General features: G+C 46.9%; 1 protein-coding gene across 2 annotated transcripts in view; it reads left to right on the top strand.

Moving 5' to 3' along the window:
- LOC140206411 (homeobox protein otx5-like) overlaps nucleotides 1-19,573 on the top strand; it is a 37,460-nt gene extending 17,887 nt beyond the window's left edge. The window contains exons 3-5 of one of the 2 annotated variants that reach the window (XM_072274779.1): nucleotides 1,905-1,908; nucleotides 2,488-2,639; nucleotides 18,953-19,573. In XM_072274779.1, coding sequence (XP_072130880.1) covers nucleotides 1,905-1,908; nucleotides 2,488-2,639; nucleotides 18,953-19,573 — 777 coding nt within the window. The remainder of the gene's footprint in view (nucleotides 1-1,904; nucleotides 1,909-2,487; nucleotides 2,640-18,952) is intronic. The other variant, XM_072274780.1, reaches the window with a different exon arrangement.
- Nucleotides 19,574-19,993: the final 420 nt, after the last annotated feature.

The raw sequence follows: 19,993 nt of genomic DNA, 5'->3' as shown, positions 1-19,993 counted from the left end.
AAACAAGGGGGTGAATAACTTCTAATTTCCATCTTCATAACGGAATTCTTAAAATTCTTTTTTAATTTTATTCTTTTTTTATTAATGAAATACCTCAAGATTCAAGTTTGTTTAATGTCATTTCCAATGCCCAAGTGGTGCAGCATGATAGTGTTGTGGTTAGCATGACCCTTTACAGTCCCGGCTTCCCAGGTTCAATTTCCGCCTCTGCCTATAAGGAGTTCCTACATTCTTCCTGTGACAACGTGGGTTTCTTCCAAGTGCTCTGGTTTCCTCCACAGTCTAAAGACAATTTACTAGTTGGTAGGTTAATTGGTCACTGTAAATTGCGTGCAGCTAAAAAGTAATTAGAAGGGAAAAGATGAAATATGAAAGCAAGCTAGCAAATAATATCAAAGTGATATAGTAAAAGATTTTTCAAGTATGTTAAAAATAAAAGAGAAATAAGAGTGGATACAGGACCACTAGAAAATGAGGCCGGAGAAATAATAACAGGGGACAAGGAGATGGCTGATGAACTAAATGAGTATTTTGCATCAGTCTTCACTGTGGAAGACACTAGCAATATGCCTGATGTTGTGTGTGAAGGAAGAGAAGTGGGTGCAGTTACTACTACAAGGGAGAAGGTGCTTGAAAAGCTAAAAGACTTAAAGGTACATAAGTCACCCAGACCAGATGAACTGCACCCTAGGGTTCTGAAAGAGGTAGCGGTAGAGATTGTAGTGACATTAGAAATGATCTTTCAAAAATCATTGGACTCTGGCATGGTGCTGGAGGACTGGAAAATTGCAAATGGAAATGATAGACCAGTTAGCCTGACCTCAGTGGCTGGGAAGATGTTAGAGTCAATTGTTAAGAATGAGGTGATGGAGTACTTGGTGACACAGGACAAGATAGTACAAAGTCAGCATGGTTTCCTTCAGGGAAAATCCACCCTGATGAACCTGTTGGAATTCTTTGAGGAGATTACAAGTAGGATAGATAAAGGGGAAGCAGTGGATGTTGTATATTTGGACTTTCAGTAGGCTTTTGACAAGGTGCCACACATGAGGCTGCTTACCAAGTTAAGAGCCCATGGTATTACAGGAAAGTTACTAACATGGTTAGAGCATTGACTGATTGGTAGGAGGCAGTGAGTGGAAATAAAAGGATCCTTTTCTGGTTGGCTGCCAGTGACTAGTGGTGTTCTACAGGGGTCGGTGTTGGGACCACTTCTTTTTATGCTGTATATAAAAGATTTAGATGATGGAATAGACAGGGAGAAGGCTGGGAACTGGGGTTGAGGAGGAGTGAAAAAAGGATCAGCCATGATTGAACAGTGGAGCAGACTCGATGGGCCAAATGGCCTAATTTTGCTCCTATGTCTTATGGTCTATGGTCTAATTGTCTTGTGATTAGGCTAGGGTTAAATTGGAGATTGCTGTTTGTCACGGCTCGAAGGACCAATAGGGCCTGTTCTGTAGTGTATACTAATAAGTAAATAAAGGAGATGAAATAATTGTTATTCTGTATCTGATGCAGCGCAAAAAAACACTAAAAGGTAAAGAACATAACGAATAAAAAACACAATAAATATAAATGCTTAAGACATAAGATAGCTTATATACAAATGGATTGTCCATAACGGTACAGGAGTGTCTGTATGTGAGGTGTCTCTGACAGGAAATGATAAAGTCGTGGTGGTGGGGGGGTGTGGAGGGGTGGGTTAGTGGGTGGAGGTGTTGATCAGCCTCACTGCTTGGGGAAAGTCACTGGTTTTGAGTCTGGTCGTCCTGCCGTGGATACTATTGAGCATTCTCCCCGACGGGAGCGGAACAAACAGTCCATGAGCAGGGTGGGTGATGTTCATGACATTAGTGGGCCGTTCCGGCAACCCTTCTGATTGTGTCTTTGATGGTGAGAAGGCCGGTGCAGGTGGTGCGCAGGCAGTTTTGACTCCCCGTTGTCGAGAATTCCTGTGCGCACAGTGCGGTTTGACCCCCGCTGTGGAGCCGTCCTGTGCCCCACAGTGCGGTTTCTGTACCCTGCAGTGATGCGGTTTGTTAGGATGCTCTCTATTGCGCACCAGTAAATAGATGTGTGCATGGATGTCCATGGGTCAGCTCTTGTGGAGAGCTAAGGTGCAATAGCAGGGCAGCACAGTAGTGTAGTGGTTGGCACAACGTTTTACAGTACAGGGGACCCGGGTCCAATTGCCGCCACTGCCTGTAAGGAGTTTGTACGTTCTCCCCGTGACCGTGTGGGTTTCCTCCGGGTGCTCCGGTTTCCACCCACAGTCCAAAGACGTACAGGTTGTACAACTGATTGGTAACGACTGGGAGTCATTGTAAGCTGACCTGTGATTAGGCTAGGATTAAATCAGGGTTGCTGGGTGGCGGAGCTTGAAATGCTGGAAGGGACTATTCAGTGCTGAATCAAAATAAATCTGAAGTCTGGAATTGGGAAATATTTTATGAATGTAATTGACTGGCCTGATTTCTGCCTCAGCAACTCCACGGAAACAGCGCAGGGAGAGAACGACCTTCACCCGTGCACAACTGGACATCCTGGAGTCTCTCTTCGCCAAGACTCGCTACCCTGACATCTTCATGCGGGAAGAGGTGGCACTAAAGATCAATCTCCCCGAGTCCAGAGTTCAGGTAAGAGATGGGTTTGGTACACACTTCAGAGCTGGTGCAGGGTTTGAGGGGCTCAGAGGCATAGGCTTGGATTGGCGACGTCGCCAGAATGGATGGTGTAGTACTCAATGTGGAAGATTATATGATGGGATCTGGGGAGGAGAGCCAGGAATGGCAGGTGGAATTCAACTGGGATGAGAGACGTGTGGTATTCCAGTTTTTTTATTTCGAGATCCAGCATAGTAACAGGCCCTTTTGGCCCAATGAATCTGCGTCCATAAGATATAGGAGCAGAATCAGGCCATTCGGCCCATCGAGTATGCTTCACCATTTCATCATGGTTGATACATTTTCTATCTCAGCCCCAATCTCCTGCCTTCTCCCCATTCATGCCCTGACTAATCAAGAATCTATCAACCTCTGCCTTAAACATACACAATAACTTGGCCTCCACTGCTGCCCATGGCAACGAATTCCATGGACTCACCACCTTCTGGCTAAAGAAATGCCTCCTCATCTCCGTTCTAAACGGATGTTCCTCTATTTCGCTGCAATGGGAGACATCCTCTCACATCCACTTTATCGAGGCCTTTCAACATTCGATAGTTTTCAATGAGATCCCCCATCATTCTTCTAAATTCCAGCGAGTACAGGCCCAGAGCCATCAAACACTCCTCCTACAATAACCCTTTCATTCCTACAATCATTGTCGTCCATTGTTGGGAGCAAGCCAGCAGTGAGAGTAGGAGTGTCAGGCTTTAAGGAGAAGAGGCTGAGGCCAAGGAAACAGGTAAGAAGGGTAGATTTTTCCTTTCGATATTGCAGATTTGGTCTTGGTTGCCTATTGTCCAGTGCAGACAGGATGGCAGATATGACAGTGGAATGGTCCTCCTGTAGGATGTGGGAATTTATGGAACCTGAGGGTCTCCCTGATGACTACACCTGCAGGAGCAGGAAGTGCAGCCACTCCAGTTCCTGAAAGGCTGGATTAAGGAGCTGGAGCTGGACAAACTAAGGATCATCCGGAGGCAGAGCAATTGATAACGATTTTTGAGCGGGTGGTTACACCCAGAGGGCAGAATTCAGGGAGTAGGTGGGTGAACACCAAGACTGGTAAACGGAGAAAGAAGTCAGTGCAGAGTCCCCCTGTGGCCGTTCCCCTCAGCAACAGGTGACCCCTTTGGATACTGCTGAGGGGATGACCTATCTGGGCAAGGCAGCTGCAGCCAGACCAATAGCACTGCAGTCAGCTCTGACCCTCAGAAGGGTAGGGTGAAGTCAGGTGGAGCGATACGGGACAGGTAGGAGATTCTGCAGCAGTAAAAGAGACACCAGGATAGTGTGTTGTCTCCTGGGTGTGAGATTCCAGGATGTCTCAGAGCGGTTGCTGAATATTCTTGAAGAGGAGGGTGAGCAGCCGGAGGTCGTGGTATATGTTGGTACCAATGACATAGTCAGGAGCGGGGTAGAGGTCCTGTGCAGTAAGTTTAGGGAGTGAGGAAGAAGGCTGACGAGCAGGACCTCCAAGGTGCTAACCTCTGGATTACTCCCAGTGCCACGAGCTAGTGAAGGTCAGAACAGGGAGATAGCACAGACGAATGAGTGGCTGTGGAGATGGTGCAGGGGGCAGGCTTTCAAGTTCTTAATCATTGGAACCTTTTCTGGGGAAAGTGTGACCTGTACAAGTGAGACAGGTTGCAGCTGAACTGGAAGGGAACCAATATCTTGGGAGGGAGTTTGTTAATGCTCTTGGGGAGGGTTTAAACTAGATTTGCGGGGGGGGTGGTGAGAACTGAATTGAAGAGGCAGAGGATGGGGCAGTTTGCACACAAGTAGAGACAGTTTGTGGTGAGTTTCTGAGGAAGGATAAACAGACGATAGAGCAAAGATGCACTCAGACAGATGGTTTCTCGGTGGGAGTGTATTTTGGAGGTGGTGATCACAACTCTAGCGCTCAAGAGGGATAGGAGCAGACAATTTGGGAAAACATTGGATCGGGGTAAGGGGAAATATGCTATTGGGCAGGAACTTGGGAACATAAATTGGGAGCAGATGTTCTCAGGGAAATGCACGGCAGAAATGTGGCAAGTGTTCAGGGAACATTTGCATGGAGCTCTGCATAGGTATGTTCCATTGAGGCAGGGAAAGGATGGTAGGGTAAAAGAACCGTGGTGTACAAAGGATGTAGAAAATCTAGTTAAGAAGAAAAGAAAAGCTTACGAAAGGTTCAAGAAACTAGCTACTGCTAGAGCTCTAGAAAATTACAGGGGTGCCAGGAAGGAGCTCAAGAATGAAATTAGGGGAGCTGGAAAGAGCCATGAGAAAGCCTTGGCGAGCAGGATTAAAGAAAACCGCAAGACATTCTACAAGTATGTGAAGAGTAAGAGGATGAGCCAAGTGAGAATAGGACCAATCAGGTGAGAGAGTGGAACATGTGCACGGAGTCAGAGGAGGTGGCAGAGGTACTTAATGAATACTTTGCTTCAGTATTTACCAGGGAAAAAGACCTCGGCAACTGTGGGGATGACTTACAGCAGACTGAAATGCTTGAGTATATAGACGTTAAAAAAGAGGATGTGCTGGAGCTTTTGAAAAGCATTACATTAGATAAGTCACTGGGATCAGATGAGATATATTCCCCAGGCTACTGTGGGAAGTGAGGCAAAAGATTGCTGAGCCTCTGGTGATGATCTTTACATCATCAATAAGGATGAGAGAAGTACCAGAGGATTGGAAGGTTGCAAATGTTGTTCCTTTGTTCAAGAAAGGGAGTAGAGATAACCCAGGAAATCATAGACCAGTGAGTCTTACTTCAGTAGTGGGGAAGTTGTTGGAGAAGATCCTGAGAAGCAGGATTTATGAGTGTTTGGAGAAACATAATCTGATTAGGGATAGTCAGTATGGCTTTGTCAAGGGCAGGTCTTGCCTTACGAACCTGATTGAGGATGTAAGAAAACACATTGAAGATAGAGCAGTGGATGTAGTGTACATGGATTTCAGCAAGGCATTTGATAAGGTCCCCATGCAAGACTCATTCAGAAAGTAAGGAAGCATGGGATTCAAGGAGACCCTGCTTTGTGGATCCGGAATTAGCTTGCCCACAGAAGGCAAAGGGTGGTTATAGATGGTTCATATTCTGCATGGAGGTCGGTGACCAGTGATATTCCGCAGGGATCTGTTCTGGGACCACTCCTCTTTGTGATTTTTATAAATGACCTGGATGAGGAAGTGGAGGGATGACTTAGTAAGTTTGCTTATGACACAAAAGTTGGGGGTGTTGTGGATAGTGTGGAGGGTTGTCAGAGGTTGCAGCGGGACATTGATAGGATGCGTATCTGTGCTGAGAGGTGGCAGATGGAGTTCAACCCAGATAAGTGTGAGGTAGCTCATTTCAGTAGGTCAAATTTGAAGACAGAATATAATGGTAAGACATGTGGCAGTGTGGAGGATCAGCAAGATCTTGGGGTCCGTGTCCAGAAGATACTCAAAGTTGCTGCAGGTTGACAGTGTAGTTAAGAAGGTGAATGGTGTGTTGGCCTTCACCAACCGTGGGTTTGAGTTCAAGAGCCGTGAGAAAATGTTAAGGCATTGGAGTGGGATAGGAACAGAAAGTTAAGAAAGTGTTTAATTGGAATAAGGGGAAATATGAGGCTATCAGGCAGGAACTTGGAAGCATAAATTGGAAACAGATGTTCTCAGGTCAACGTATGGAAGAAATCTGGCAAATGTTCAGGGGCCATTTGTGTGGCGTTCTGTATAGGTACGTTCCAATGAGACAGGGAAAGGATGGTAGGGTACAGGAACTGTGGTGTACAAAGGCTGTTGTAAATCTAGTCAAGAAGAAAAGAAGAGCTTACGAAAGGTGCAAAAAACTAGGTAATGATAGAGATATAGAAGATTATAAGCCTTGCAGGAAAGAGCTTAAGAATGAAATTAGGAGAGCCAGAAGGAGCCATGAGAAGGCCTTGGCGGACAGGATTAAGGAAAACCCTGAGGCATTCTACAAGTATGTGAAGAGCAAGAGGATAAGACGTGAGAGAATAGGACTAATCAAGTGTGACAGTGGAAAAGTGAGTATGGAACCAGAGGAGATAGCAGAGATACTTAATGAATACTTTGCTTCAGTATTCACTACAGAAAAGGATCTTGGCAATTGTGGGGATGACTTAGTGGACTGAAAAGCTTGAGCATGTAGATATTAAGAAAGAGGATGTGCTGGAGCTTTTGGAAAACATGAAGTTGGATAATTCACCTGGACCGGATGAGATGTACCCCAGGCTACTGTGGGAAGTGAGGGAGGAGATTGCTGAACCTCTGGTGATGATCTTTGCATCATCAATGGGGACGGGAGAGGTTCTGGAGGATTGGAGGGTTGCGGATGTTGTTCCTTTATTCAAGAAAGGGAGCAGAGATAGGCCAGGAAATGATAGACCAGTGAGTCTTACTTCAGAGGCTGATAAATCGATGGAAAAGATCCTGAGAGGCAGGATTTATGAACATTTGGAGAGGCATAATATGATTAGGAATAGTCAGCATGTCTTTGTGAAAGGCAGGTCGTGCTTTACGAGCCCGATTGAATTTTTTGAGGATGTGACTAAACACATTGATGAAGGTAGAGCAGTAGATGTAGTGTATATGGATTTCAGCAAGGCATTTGACAAGGTACCCCATACAAGGCTTATTGAGAAAGTAAGGAGGCATGGGATCCAAGGGAACATTGCTTTGTGGATCCAGAACTGGCTTGCCCACAGAAGACAAAGAGTGGTTGTAGATGGGTCATATTCTGCATGGAGGCCAGTGAGCAGTGGTGTGCCTCAGGGATCTGTTCTGGGACCCCTACTCTTCGTGATTTTTATAAATGATCTGGATGAGGAAATGAAGGGTTGGGTTAGTAAATTTGCTGATGACACAAAGGTTGGAGGTGTTGTGGATAGTGTGGAGGGCTGTCAGAGGTTACAGAGGGACATTGATGGGATGCAAAATTGGGTTGAGAAGTGGCAGATGGAGTTCAACCCAGATATGTGTGAGGTCGTTCATTTTCGTAGGTCAAATATGATGGCAGAATATAGCATTAATGGTAAGACTCTTGACAGTGTGGAGGATCAGAGGGATCTTGGGGTCCAAGTCCATAGGACACTCAAAGCTGCTGTGCAGGTTGACTCTGTGGTTAAGGAGGCATATGGTGCATTGGCCTTCATCAATCGTGGGATTGAGTTTAAGAGCAGAGAGGTAATGTTGCATCTACATAGGACCCTGGTCAGACCCCACATGGAGTACTGTGCTCAGTTCTGGTCGCCTCACTACAGGAAGGATGTGGAAACCATAGAAAGGGTGCAGAGGAAATTTACAAGGATGTTGCCTGGATTGGTGGAGGCAGATATGATAGGGTCTTTTAAGAGACTCCTGAATGGGTACATGGAGCTTAGAAAAATAGAGGGCTATGGATAACCCTAGGTAATTTCTAAGATTGGGACATGTTCGGCACAGCTTTGTGGGCCAAAGGGCCTGTATTGTGTTGTAGGGTTTCTATGTTTCTATATAAGAACTTAGTTAGACCCCACTTGGAGTACCAAGTTCAGTTCTGACCTCACTAGAGGAAGAATGTGAATACTATAGGGAGATTGAGAGGAGATTGCCTGGATTGGAGAACATGCCTTATGAGAATAGATTGAATGAACTTGGCCTTTTCTCCTTGGAGCCACAAGGGATGAGAGGTGACCTGATAGAGGTGTATAAGATGATGAGAGGCATTGATCATGTGTATAGCCAAAGACAATCAAAATATTAATGTACACGGTGGTGTGCAGAACAGCATCTTCGAATGCACAACATACTGAACCTTGAAGATGATGGGCTACAGCAACAGAAGACCATGAAAATACATTTGGTGGCCCCTATTTTTTGGTACAGGAGATGTTTAATAGAGTGGCCACTGAATGTATGTTCGACACTGGTTGTCGTAGTGCAGGGCCGTAGGATATACATCACAGCAGAAGGACATTCAGCTCCTACTAGTCCTCAGAGCACAGGATATAGAAGCAGAGTTAGGCTGTCGGGTCCACCAATTCTACTGGACCATTCAATCATGGCTGAATATTTTCCACCCCATTCTCCTTAATTTCCATGTTACCTTTCCCCCGTTTACCAAACAAGAGTCTGTCAAAATCTGCCTTGAATACATCCAGTCACTTGGCTTCTACAGTCCTCTGTAGCAATGAATTCTGCAGATTCACTACACTGAAGCTGACTAGGTTTCTCATCTCAGTCCCTTTATTCTGAGGTTGTGCCCTCTGGTCCTAGGCTCCCCCACTGGTGGAAACATCCACTCCATGTCCACACTATCAAGGTCTTTGGTAACCAAAAGATTTCAATGAGATCTTGGGGCCCAACACATCCATGCCAACCAAAATGGCTACCTTGTGAACATCCCTTGGACCCTCGTCAGGGCCAGCATCTCTTTCCTGAGAACCTGGCCCAAAATAGCTCCCAATACTCCAAGTTAGAGTTGTACTTTCTGTTTCCTCCGTCCCTAGTTTTATAGTTTAGCACTTCACCCCTGCCTTTCAGATCCTGAGTTGCTCATAAGATCATAAGACATGGGAGCAGAATTAGGCCATTTGGCCCATTGAGTCTGCTGTGCCACTCCATCATGGCTGATTTATTATCCCTCTCAACCCCACGGGTAAGAGCTGAGTGTCCTGTGAGGATCAGAGGTGAGTGAGCTGCCCCAGACTGGACGTGACAAGCCCCTTCACAAATTCAGTCATTCAATAGTTCCATTTAATATTGGAGAATGCATACAATATACAATCTGAAATTCTTGCTCTTCACAGGCATCCATGAAAAAGCCAGAAGAGTACCCCAAAGAATGAGTGACAGCAAAAATGTTAGAATCCCAAAGCCCCCTTCTCCACAAGCCTTAGCAAAGCATCAACCTTCCCCTCTCCCCCACCCTACTCATTTCAGCAGGAAGCATCAGCGCCCAACACCCACCAAGTAAGCAATAGCAAAGCTCTCCAAAGAGAGACCGTGCTCTGCAGTCCAACAAAAACCATCGTTCACCCAACAGTTTGACATGCTACAGGCCCTCTTGTGCCCTAATAGAGGGGCAGAGAGGTGTCACACAGTGAGAGGGGAGACCTACAAAAACAAGCAACTCTCTGATTTATGGTGTTAAAATCTGCCGCATCACCTTTTGAGTTCTCCAACTCGAGAATCGGCAACGAACTCTCCCCCACCAATGAGAGAGGGAGAGACACAAAGAGTGGTTCACCAAGTAGAAAGCCCCTGACACTGATCTGCTGTTCCCAATATTCCGCTTTCTCCTGTGACGCTTCAGTCAACGGCACCAGCATAGAATGAACTGATACTGAGAAACGGCCGGTCAGTGAGCCCTGGGAGCAAGTCCCATCGCCACAAAGAACCACAGTTTGAATGCAGCTGCGGGTCAAGGCCACTGATACAGCCCGTTCACCTTGAAAAGGGGAAAAAAAAACAGAGACACATTGATCTCTATCCAATAAAGATTTCCCCAATTTTATCAATAACATCTGCTGTTTGATGCTATCCTGTAGCCCCCAATCTCGACGTCATTTGCAAACTGCAAAAATTGCGCTGCTGACTCTAAACTGAAGAGTAAGAATTTCAGGTTGTACACGGTATACACTCTCTGATATTAAATTTTCTATGAAGAATAAGAATTGCAGGTTCTATACCATAGACACCAGGTTAACAAATTTCACGTCACACGCCGGTGATAATAAACCTGATTCTGATTCTGACACTCGCTGATGTTAAATGGAAACTGTTGAAGTTGGAAACGGCAGTCAGGGTGTCAGACGCACAAAATGCTGGCGGAACAGGTCAGGCAGCATCTTTGGAGAGGAATAAATAGTCAATGTTTCGGGCCAAAACCCTTCATAAACCTCTGAGTTTCTCCAGAATTTTGTGTGTATTGCTCTGGTTTTTCAGCACCTACAGACTTTCTACTGTTTCGTTACAGTGTCATGCAACGTAGAGAATGGCACCGATGTACATTAATTCCATTTTATTTTAAACACATTTCCATTATCTTTGCATATTCTCTACCACTCCTGAACATTAAAGTTAACTTACAGTGGCTAACTAGTCTATCAACCCACAGGGGTTTGGGCTCTGGGAGAAAACTGGAGCCCCCAGAGCAAACCCTCAGAGTGTAGAAACTTCACTCAAGGGTAGATGCTAGGTCCATGAGCCTGGTGCAGGGAGGTGGTGGTCTGACCTGCTGTATCACTGTACCACTCATTGGCCTGTCATCTGATTGCATAATGTCAAAGGGTCTTGTAATTATACTTTCCAGAATTCCAAACCTTTTTCACAAGATTAAATAGGTTAGATTGAATACAACACATTGGTGAGGCTTAATTTGGAGCACTGTGTGCAGTTTTGGTCACCTACCTATAGGAAAGATGTAAATAGGTGTAGCCCCCCCGGCCACCCTCAGAGTTGCTCGGCTCGCTGTCATCTAGGGAAACAGCCCTCGGCCCCGCCAAACTGGGTAATAGTTTGTGTGGATGCTGTGTGATGTACCCCACCCCGCCCAAATAACAGACAATACACCAGATATGACTAAATGATTTACAGTTTATAGATATTACTGGAGCTATATAATTAATAGAGAATAAAATATAAAAGGAAAGTAAAAGGCACCACACTTATCAAAGGCCCATCTCTTCGTGCACAAACAGTTGGAGCTCAGGAACCTTCCTCTTCGCCCTGCGACCCCTCGGACCACCTCAACCGGCTGCCTGGGACCAACAACGGTGGTCGACCAGACGCTCCACACGAGTCCATCTCCATCTCCCCTCCTCGCCGAACGCTCCACTTGGGGTCCAACCCCGTTAGGGGACTCACAGCACCTGGTCCATTCTCTGTCTCTCTCTCCCGCCTTCTGCCCCAAAACCCCGCGCATACAATATCTTACAAATACACCAAAAACATAACAACTATCCCAATTGGTTCATAACATCTTCTTATCAGTAACGTGATTCAACAAACTGCTAGCGGGAAGGACTTTCTCAGCGTTTAACATAACAAAGAAGCATTCCCAAGTATAACATAACAAAGAAGCCATTTTAATTAGCCTACGCAGTAACATAAAGACGAAACCCCCTTACATAAGGTTGACAGAGTGCAGATAAAATTTATCAAGATGTTGCTGGGACTGGAGGACTTGAGTTATAAGGAAAGATTGAATAGGCTAGGACTTTATTCCTTGGAATGTAGAAGATCGAGGAGATTTGATAGCACTATGCGAAATTATGATGGGTATAGATAGGGTAAGTACAAGCAGGCTTCTTCCACTGAGGTTGGGTGGGACTACAACTACAGATCATGGGTTAAGGGTGAAAGGTGAAAAGTTTAAGGGGAATATGAGGGGAAACTTCTTCACTCAGAGGGAGGTGAAAGTATGGAACGAGCTGCAGTGAAAGTGGTGCATGTGAGCGTGATTTCGATGATTAAGAGATGTTTGGATAGCTACATGGATGGTAGGTGTATGGAGGGCTATGGTCCCGGTGCAGGTCGATCAGAGAGGGCAGCTTAAATGGTTTTGGAATAGACAAGAAGGGCTTATTTCTCTCTGATTCTATAACTCTAGAATTACTTCTCCACTGTCTCTGGCTCTCCTTGCCATTCTCTCCGTGACTTTGACAGATTCTGTGAGATGGGGGGGGGGTGAGGTGGTTTCTCTCCACGTCTCCCTGTCCTCTGTGTCCCCTCCCGTTCGTCATCCCTTTAGTGTCTCATTAGGTCTTGCTTGTTTGAACAGTGCCCCCCGCCCCCGAGTCCAGCCCTCAGATCCAGGTTCAAGACCACTAACACATCAGAGCCTGAGGTTCCCAAGACAGGCGACCCATTACAGCACAGTTACTGTGGCTCAGGCAGACCTCTGCCAGATTAACCTGTCACTTCTCTTTCTGATGAGCCAGGTTAATAGACAGCAGTGTATTAGGATCTCAGCAGTCACATATTCTCTAGTGATTGCTTGCCCAGACAGATCTTTACAGTAACAAGGTTAAATTATGAACATTAATAAACAGGAGGTGTGGAACTGCTGTTTGCAAACCACCACAGGCCATTCACTTAACAGCAAAGCATGAATGATGTGGAGATATTATCATTTCATAAACTGATTTAGTAATAGGGCTGTTAGAAACGTGGAAAATTTACAAAGCTTCGGGGGCAGGGGGTACATTCAGCCCATTGTGTATGTGGTGGTAAAAGACCAGCCTAATCAAATCAGAATCACTTACTTATATAGTAGAGTACAGCCCATTTGACCCACAATGTTGTACTGAACCAGCTAAAAGGCAAATCAAAAACACCCAAACACTGGTCCCTCCCTATCTACTTCTTCTTCTTCGGTTCTCCATTGAAATCCGATGACGACGTCCACTCCTTTAACGGTGAGATCTTTGATGACTATACAGTCCTATCCTGGACCCACAAGCTCTATTGCAGGTGGGACATGTATACATGGTAGTGGGGGCAACCATGGCTGCATTTCTCCTGGCTCTCTTCTGCTGTCTTCTGGTTGTTCTTTCCATCTCCAGGATACGAACCCCGTCCCTACACAGCTGTCGCCAAGTGGTACGGTCAGCAGCAACCTCCTCCAGGTCCTCGGGGACCTCCTACCTACACCATGTCCATATCCCTCCATCTTCCTCACATCCATGTGTCTATCCAACTGTCTCTTAAAAACCTCTGATGTATTTGCCTCTACCACCAGACCAGGCAGCACATTCCAGACATCCACCACTCACTGAGTAAAACACTTCCCCCTCACATCCCCTTGAACCTACCCCCTCTCACCCTCAATGTATTAGATAATTCAACCAACTTACTTACTGCCTGTTACACCGCTGGCTGTTTTCAGGGCTTCCTTCATCGTGTCAGTAGCTTCCTCTTGGTTTTCACTACTGTCAGTCATACAAGTCCCAGGTGGAGACTCAGGAATACCGTCACACTCAGATGTAGAAGGATTCTTCATTGCTGTTTCTGTAACAATTATGTTTGACCAGTCAGGGTTGTTAGCCCTGAGCTGAACCCCCAAACCTGGAGGACCAGTGGACCCCCCTTAGTCTGGCCTCTACCCTTTGACCTGTTTGGCATGGGTGACCCTACCAGGAGCCAAAACACAAGGCCCCGACTTCAGCCAACACAGCTCTCTGGGTCACTGAGGCACACAAACCTCCAAACTCACAGTAAAGTCGTGGTCCTCCTGGAGGAAATGAAATCAGAATATGGTTTAATATCACCAGCCTATGTCACGAAATTTGTTGTGTTTGCGGCAGCAGTACAACGCAATATTTAATTATGTACTGGGTGATGGGGGTCCTTAATGATGGACGCTGCCTTTTAGAGGCACCGCTCCTTGAGGTTGTCTTGGATTCTGTGGAGGCTGGTGCCCACGATGGAGCTGAGGCTACAACTGTCTGCAGCTTGTTTCGATCCTGTGCCGTAACCCCCACCGCCCCCATACCAAATGGTGATGCAGCCAGTTAGAATGCTCACCATGGTACATCGGTAGAAATTTGCAAGTGACTTTGGTGACATACCAAATCCCAAACTCCTAATGAAATGTAGCTGCTGTCGCGCCTTCTTTTTGTAACTGCTTCAATACGTTGGGCACAGAATTGATCCTCAGAGAAGCTGACACACAGGGACCTGAAACTGCTCACTCTTTTCATTTCTGATCCCTCTATGAGGACTGGTGTGTGCTCCCTCATCTTACCCTTTCAGAAGTCCACAGTCAGTTCTTTGGTCTTACTGATGTTGAATGCAGGGTTGTTGCTGTGACAACACTCAATTTGCTGATCTATCTCGCTCCTCTATACCCTCTCGTCACCATCTGAAATTCTGCCAACAATAGTTGTATAGTCAGCAAATTTATAGCTGTGCCTGGCCACACAGTCATGGGCGTAGAGAGAGTAGAGCAGTGGGCTAAGCACACATCCCTGCGGTGCGCCAGTGTTGGTCGTCAGCGAGGTGGAGATCTTGTTTCCGTTCCTGATTTGCGTCTCTGGGTCTGTCGCCACAGCTCCTCTTCTCCACACTCATGTACTGTTTAAAAGTGGGGAGGATTTCTGCGTCTCCAACCTCTTCAGGCAGTGAGTGCTAGACACTCCCCAGAATGATGGTGAATCTGTGGAATTCACTGCCATGGACAGCTGTGGAGGCCAAGTCAGCGGGTTCTTCCTCGTCGTTAGGTATCATGGTTTTTCCATCTGCCCTTTTAAGGGCCCAATTGATTGGTCGAGATGGTGAAGGAAATCAATCGGGCCCTTAAAAGAGCTAACAGAAAACCAGGACATCTGACAATGAGGAGGAACCCATCGCTACCGTCTGTCTTCCCTAATTTCCACGGTTTCTGGAAGGATCGCCAGCATCTTGCAAAATACCAGATTCATACCATCCACAAACCCATAACGAAGCTCCAATCACCACTTATGAGGGTCAAAGATGACTTGGGACTCAGGACGGCTGGCATTTACAGGATTCTCTGTGAATGCGGAGCAGCGTGTATCGGCCACACGGTGGAAACCCGCATCAAGGAGCACAGGAGCTGTATCTTTTGGGTTACCCGGAGAAATCGGCGGTAGCCGGACATTGCAATTGCAATGGCCATAGGATTGACTTTGATGGCACAAAACTACTGTGTCGTGCCAATGGTTTTTGGGACCATTTGGTAAAGGAAGCTATTGCAATAAAATTAGAAGAAAAAAATCATAACAAAGACGAAGGTCTCACTCTAAGTAAGAACTGGAATTCGATTGCAAACAAGGTGGGAGAGCAGAAACCTGACTGGATGAGGAATAACCAATTAGGAGGAATGGACTATGGGGGTATAAATACCACAGGACTATACATCCCCAGGCATCATCCCTGATGAAGGTGGCAAAGTCTGTCATCGAGACATCAGTAATAATCGACTGGAAGTCTGAGAAGAGTTTATCCATCACACGCTGGGAAAGCACTAGATCCTTTTTCAGACTCGATGGCCAAATTTTGCTCCTACGTCTTATGGTCTTATAGTCTCTCCACCTTCACCTCCTTATGCAACTAAGTCACACAGCACAGAAACAGTAGAGGTGGAAACGTGATCTCACTGTTAGTCCAATTCTCTTCAGTTCCAGCCCCAAGGGTTCTTGGTGATTATCAAGTCTCCGACTCTTACATTAATTCTTTCCTAAAATATGTGTGAGGCGTCTGTTGGTCTGGGTTGACCATGGACATTGCGTCCTAGCCGTCTAGATAAACACGCCAGGGCAGTACGACGTGGAGAGGAAGCTCCCTCTCTCCAGGCATCTGATGAACCCAGTGGCATCACAGGAGTTGCCAGCCGGCATTGAACTCAACTAGGACTGCCTTAGGGATTCTAGCTCCAGATTTTTCCCTCAGGGATTTGTTCCAATGCCTTCCCCATGAGTGAGTATAGCCGTTAAACAACGGAAGTTTGATATCAGAGTTTTCCTTCTTCTAGATCAGGTGCCAACCATGGCTGACGAGCCAATAACCCTTCTTTATCCCTTCTCCTATGCCGGGCTTAGTAGCTAAGCCACACGTGAAGATTTGGGACACACATCATTGGGAGCATTTAGCAGGCTGTGAGAGCCTCTCCCCAATATCTTGTCCCCAATATCCACCCCCCACTATAACAACCTTAAGGAACGAAAAATATCTTAATGAGATGTTTAACAGGACAGGGAGAAGATTGTGAAGAGGTTGTATATGTCAGCAAATTTCTTCAATGTACTATGGGGAGCATTCCTACTGGTTACATCACTGTCCTGTATGGGTGCACCAATGCACAGGATCAGACAAAGCCGCAGATGGTTGTAGACTCAGTCAGCTCCATCATGGGTACTGGCCTCCAGAGCATCTAGGACATCTTCAACAGGCGATGCATCAAAAAGGCAGCGTCTATCATTAAGGACCCCCATCACCCAGGACGTGCCTTCTTCTCATTCCTACATCTTGGAGGGGGCACAGGAGCTTGAAGACACACACTCAAAGTTTTAGGAACAGCTTCTTCCCCACCACCATCAGATTTCTGAATGGACAATCATAAATACTACCTTACTGTACTCACACAAGAGAGTCTGCAAATGCTGGAAATCCAGAGCAACACACACAAGATGCTGGAGGAACTCAGCGGGTCAGACAGTGTCGATGGTCAGAGTAACACACACAAAATGCTGGAGGAACTCAGCGGGTCAGACAGTGTCGATGGTCAGAGTAACACACACAAAATGCTGGAGGAACTCAGCGGGTCAGACAGTGTCGATGGTCAGAGTAACACACACAAAATGCTGGAGGAACTCAGCGGGTCAGACAGTGTCGATGGTCAGAGTAACACACACAAAATGCTGGAGGAACTCAGCGGGTCAGACAGTGTCGATGGTCAGAGTAACACACACAAAATGCTGGAGGAACTCAGCGGGTCAGACAGTGTCGATGGTCAGAGTAACACACACAAAATGCTGGAGGAACTCAGCGGGTCAGACAGTGTCGATGGTCAGAGTAACACACACAAAATGCTGGAGGAACTCAGCGGGTCAGACAGTGTCGATGGTCAGAGTAACACACACAAAATGCTGGAGGAACTCAGCGGGTCAGACAGTGTCGATGGTCAGAGTAACACACACAAAATGCTGGAGGAACTCAGCGGGTCAGACAGTGTCGATGGTCAGAGTAACACACACAAAATGCTGGAGGAACTCAGCGGGTCAGACAGTGTCGATGGTCAGAGTAACACACACAAAATGCTGGAGGAACTCAGCGGGTCAGACAGTGTCGATGGTCAGAGTAACACACACAAAATGCTGGAGGAACTCAGCGGGTCAGACAGTGTCGATGGTCAGAGTAACACACACAAAATGCTGGAGGAACTCAGCGGGTCAGACAGTGTCGATGGTCAGAGTAACACACACAAAATGCTGGAGGAACTCAGCGGGTCAGACAGTGTCGATGGTCAGAGTAACACACACAAAATGCTGGAGGAACTCAGCGGGTCAGACAGTGTCGATGGTCAGAGTAACACACACAAAATGCTGGAGGAACTCAGCGGGTCAGACAGTGTCGATGGTCAGAGTAACACACACAAAATGCTGGAGGAACTCAGCAGGTCAGGAAGCATATATGGAAATGAATAAACAGCCAATGTTTTGGACCAAGGCCTTCATCAGCCAGATAAGGGATCCAAATGTTGGTAGCTTGCAGAGGCAGTGTGGAAGTGTAGACAGAGTCAGTGGAGGTCAAGCTGATTTCTGTAATGGAAATGGGTCGTGTCCATAATCTCCATAATTGCCTTATCCTGCTGAGTGAGAGCTTCTATAGAGGGGAGTAACCAGTTGATGTTTCAGGCTGAGACCCTTCATCATGTCCTGTTAAACTGTCTTAGCTCAAAATGTTGACTCTTTATTCCTTTCCATCAATGCTGCCTGACCTGCCGAATTCCTCCAGCATTTTGTGTGTGTTACTCTGACCATCGACACTGTCTGACCTGCTGAGTTCCTCCAGCATTTTGTGTGTGTTACTCTGACCATCGACACTGTCTGACCTGCTGAGTTCCTCCAGCATTTTGTGTGTGTTACTCTGACCATCGACACTGTCTGACCCATTGAGTTCCTCCAGCATTTTGTGTGTGTTACTCTGACCATCGACACTGTCTGACCTGCTGAGTTCCTCCAGCATTTTGTGTGTGTTACTCTGACCATCGACACTGCCTGACCTGCTGAGTTCCTCCAGCATTTTGTGTGTGTTACTCTGACCATCGACACTGCCTGACCTGCTGAGTTCCTCCAGCATTTTGTGTGTGTTACTCTGACCATCGACACTGTCTGACCCGCTGAGTTCCACTTCTGCTGCCAGCTCATTCCAAACTCTCACCATCCTCTGAGCGAAGAGGTCCCCCCTCATGTTTCCTTAAACCTTTCACTATCAGCCCATGGTCGCTAGGTCTAGTCTCACCCATCCTCAGAGGAAAAAGCCTATCTATACCCCTCGTAATTTTGTGCTCCTTTATCATTCTCCAACATTCCAGGGATTGAAGTCCTAACCTGTTCAACCTTTCCCGATAACTCAGGTATTTAAGTCCTGGCAACATGCTTGTAAATGTTCTTTGCACTCTTTCAACCTTATTGGCATTTTGTGTTTATGAGTGAGAGGAGATGCTTTGACAGTGGAATCTGCTGTGCATCATAGGAAGTGACTCGGGTTGTGGCTCACTCCCGACGGGGCTCAGAAAGGCTAGGACGTTTGTTCTAATCTCTGTTTTTACTGTCCCCGTGAAGGTCTGGTTCAAGAACCGCCGAGCCAAATGTCGCCAGCAACAACAGCAGAGCAGCGGCCAGGCTAAGGCCCGGCCAGCCAAGAAGAAGAACTCGCCGGCCCGGGACACAAGCTCGGAGACCAACGCCAGCGGCCACTACAGCCCGACGCCCGCCTGCACGGGGGTGACAGCCAGTTCCACTTCCAATGCCACCGTGTCCATCTGGAGCCCAGCCTCCATCTCGCCCATCCCGGACCCGCTGTCCTCCACGGCGTCCTGCATGCAGCGGTCCACCGCCTACCCCATTACCTACAGCCAGGCTCCGGCCTACAGCCAAGGCTACAGCAGCTCCTCTGCCTACTTCAGCGGCCTCGACTGCGGCTCCTACCTCTCCCCGATGCCCCCTCAGCTCTCCGCTCCTGGGGGCACCCTCAGCCCCCTGGGCACGCCGACCATGGGCAGTCACCTCAGCCAGTCCCCAGCCCCTCTGTCTGCTCAAGGTTACGGCTCCACAGGGCTGGGGTTCAATACTGTCGACTGCCTGGATTACAAAGACCAAGGCACATCCTGGAAGCTGAACTTCAGTGCTGCTGACTGCCTGGATTACAAAGACCAGAGTTCTTGGAAGTTCCAAGTCTTGTAAAGCTGCCGATCAAACGATCAAAACCCAACAGCCCTGTCCTGTTTCTCTCTTATTATTCCCTCTTGAACCCGGATCAATAACAGTTATAGAACTACACACACAGAACACTGGAGGAACTCAGCAGGTCAGGCAGCATCCATGGAAAGGAATGAACAGTTGATGTCTCAGGCCAAGTCCCTTTCACCAGGACTTCTGGATTACGTTGCTCTGGATTTCCAGTATCTGCAGAATCTCTTGTGTTGCAAATTATAGAAGCTGTGAAGCCAGTTGACTCCAAAACAAATGCTAACAATTTTTCGAAAGGAGTTTCAGGTCTGGTCACCAGGGTGGAGTTGAAACGGAGAAAGGAAAAAATCTCTCTGGCCAAAGTGACTTGCGGCCAGCTGGAACTTTGCAAAGAACACCAACAGTCTGATAAAA

Source organism: Mobula birostris, chromosome 12 (assembly GCF_030028105.1).
Source record: "Mobula birostris isolate sMobBir1 chromosome 12, sMobBir1.hap1, whole genome shotgun sequence".
Classification (NCBI taxonomy): Eukaryota; Metazoa; Chordata; class Chondrichthyes; order Myliobatiformes; family Myliobatidae; genus Mobula; species Mobula birostris.
Note: the sequence above shows the minus strand (reverse complement) of the source record. Positions and strands in the feature narration are given on the sequence as shown.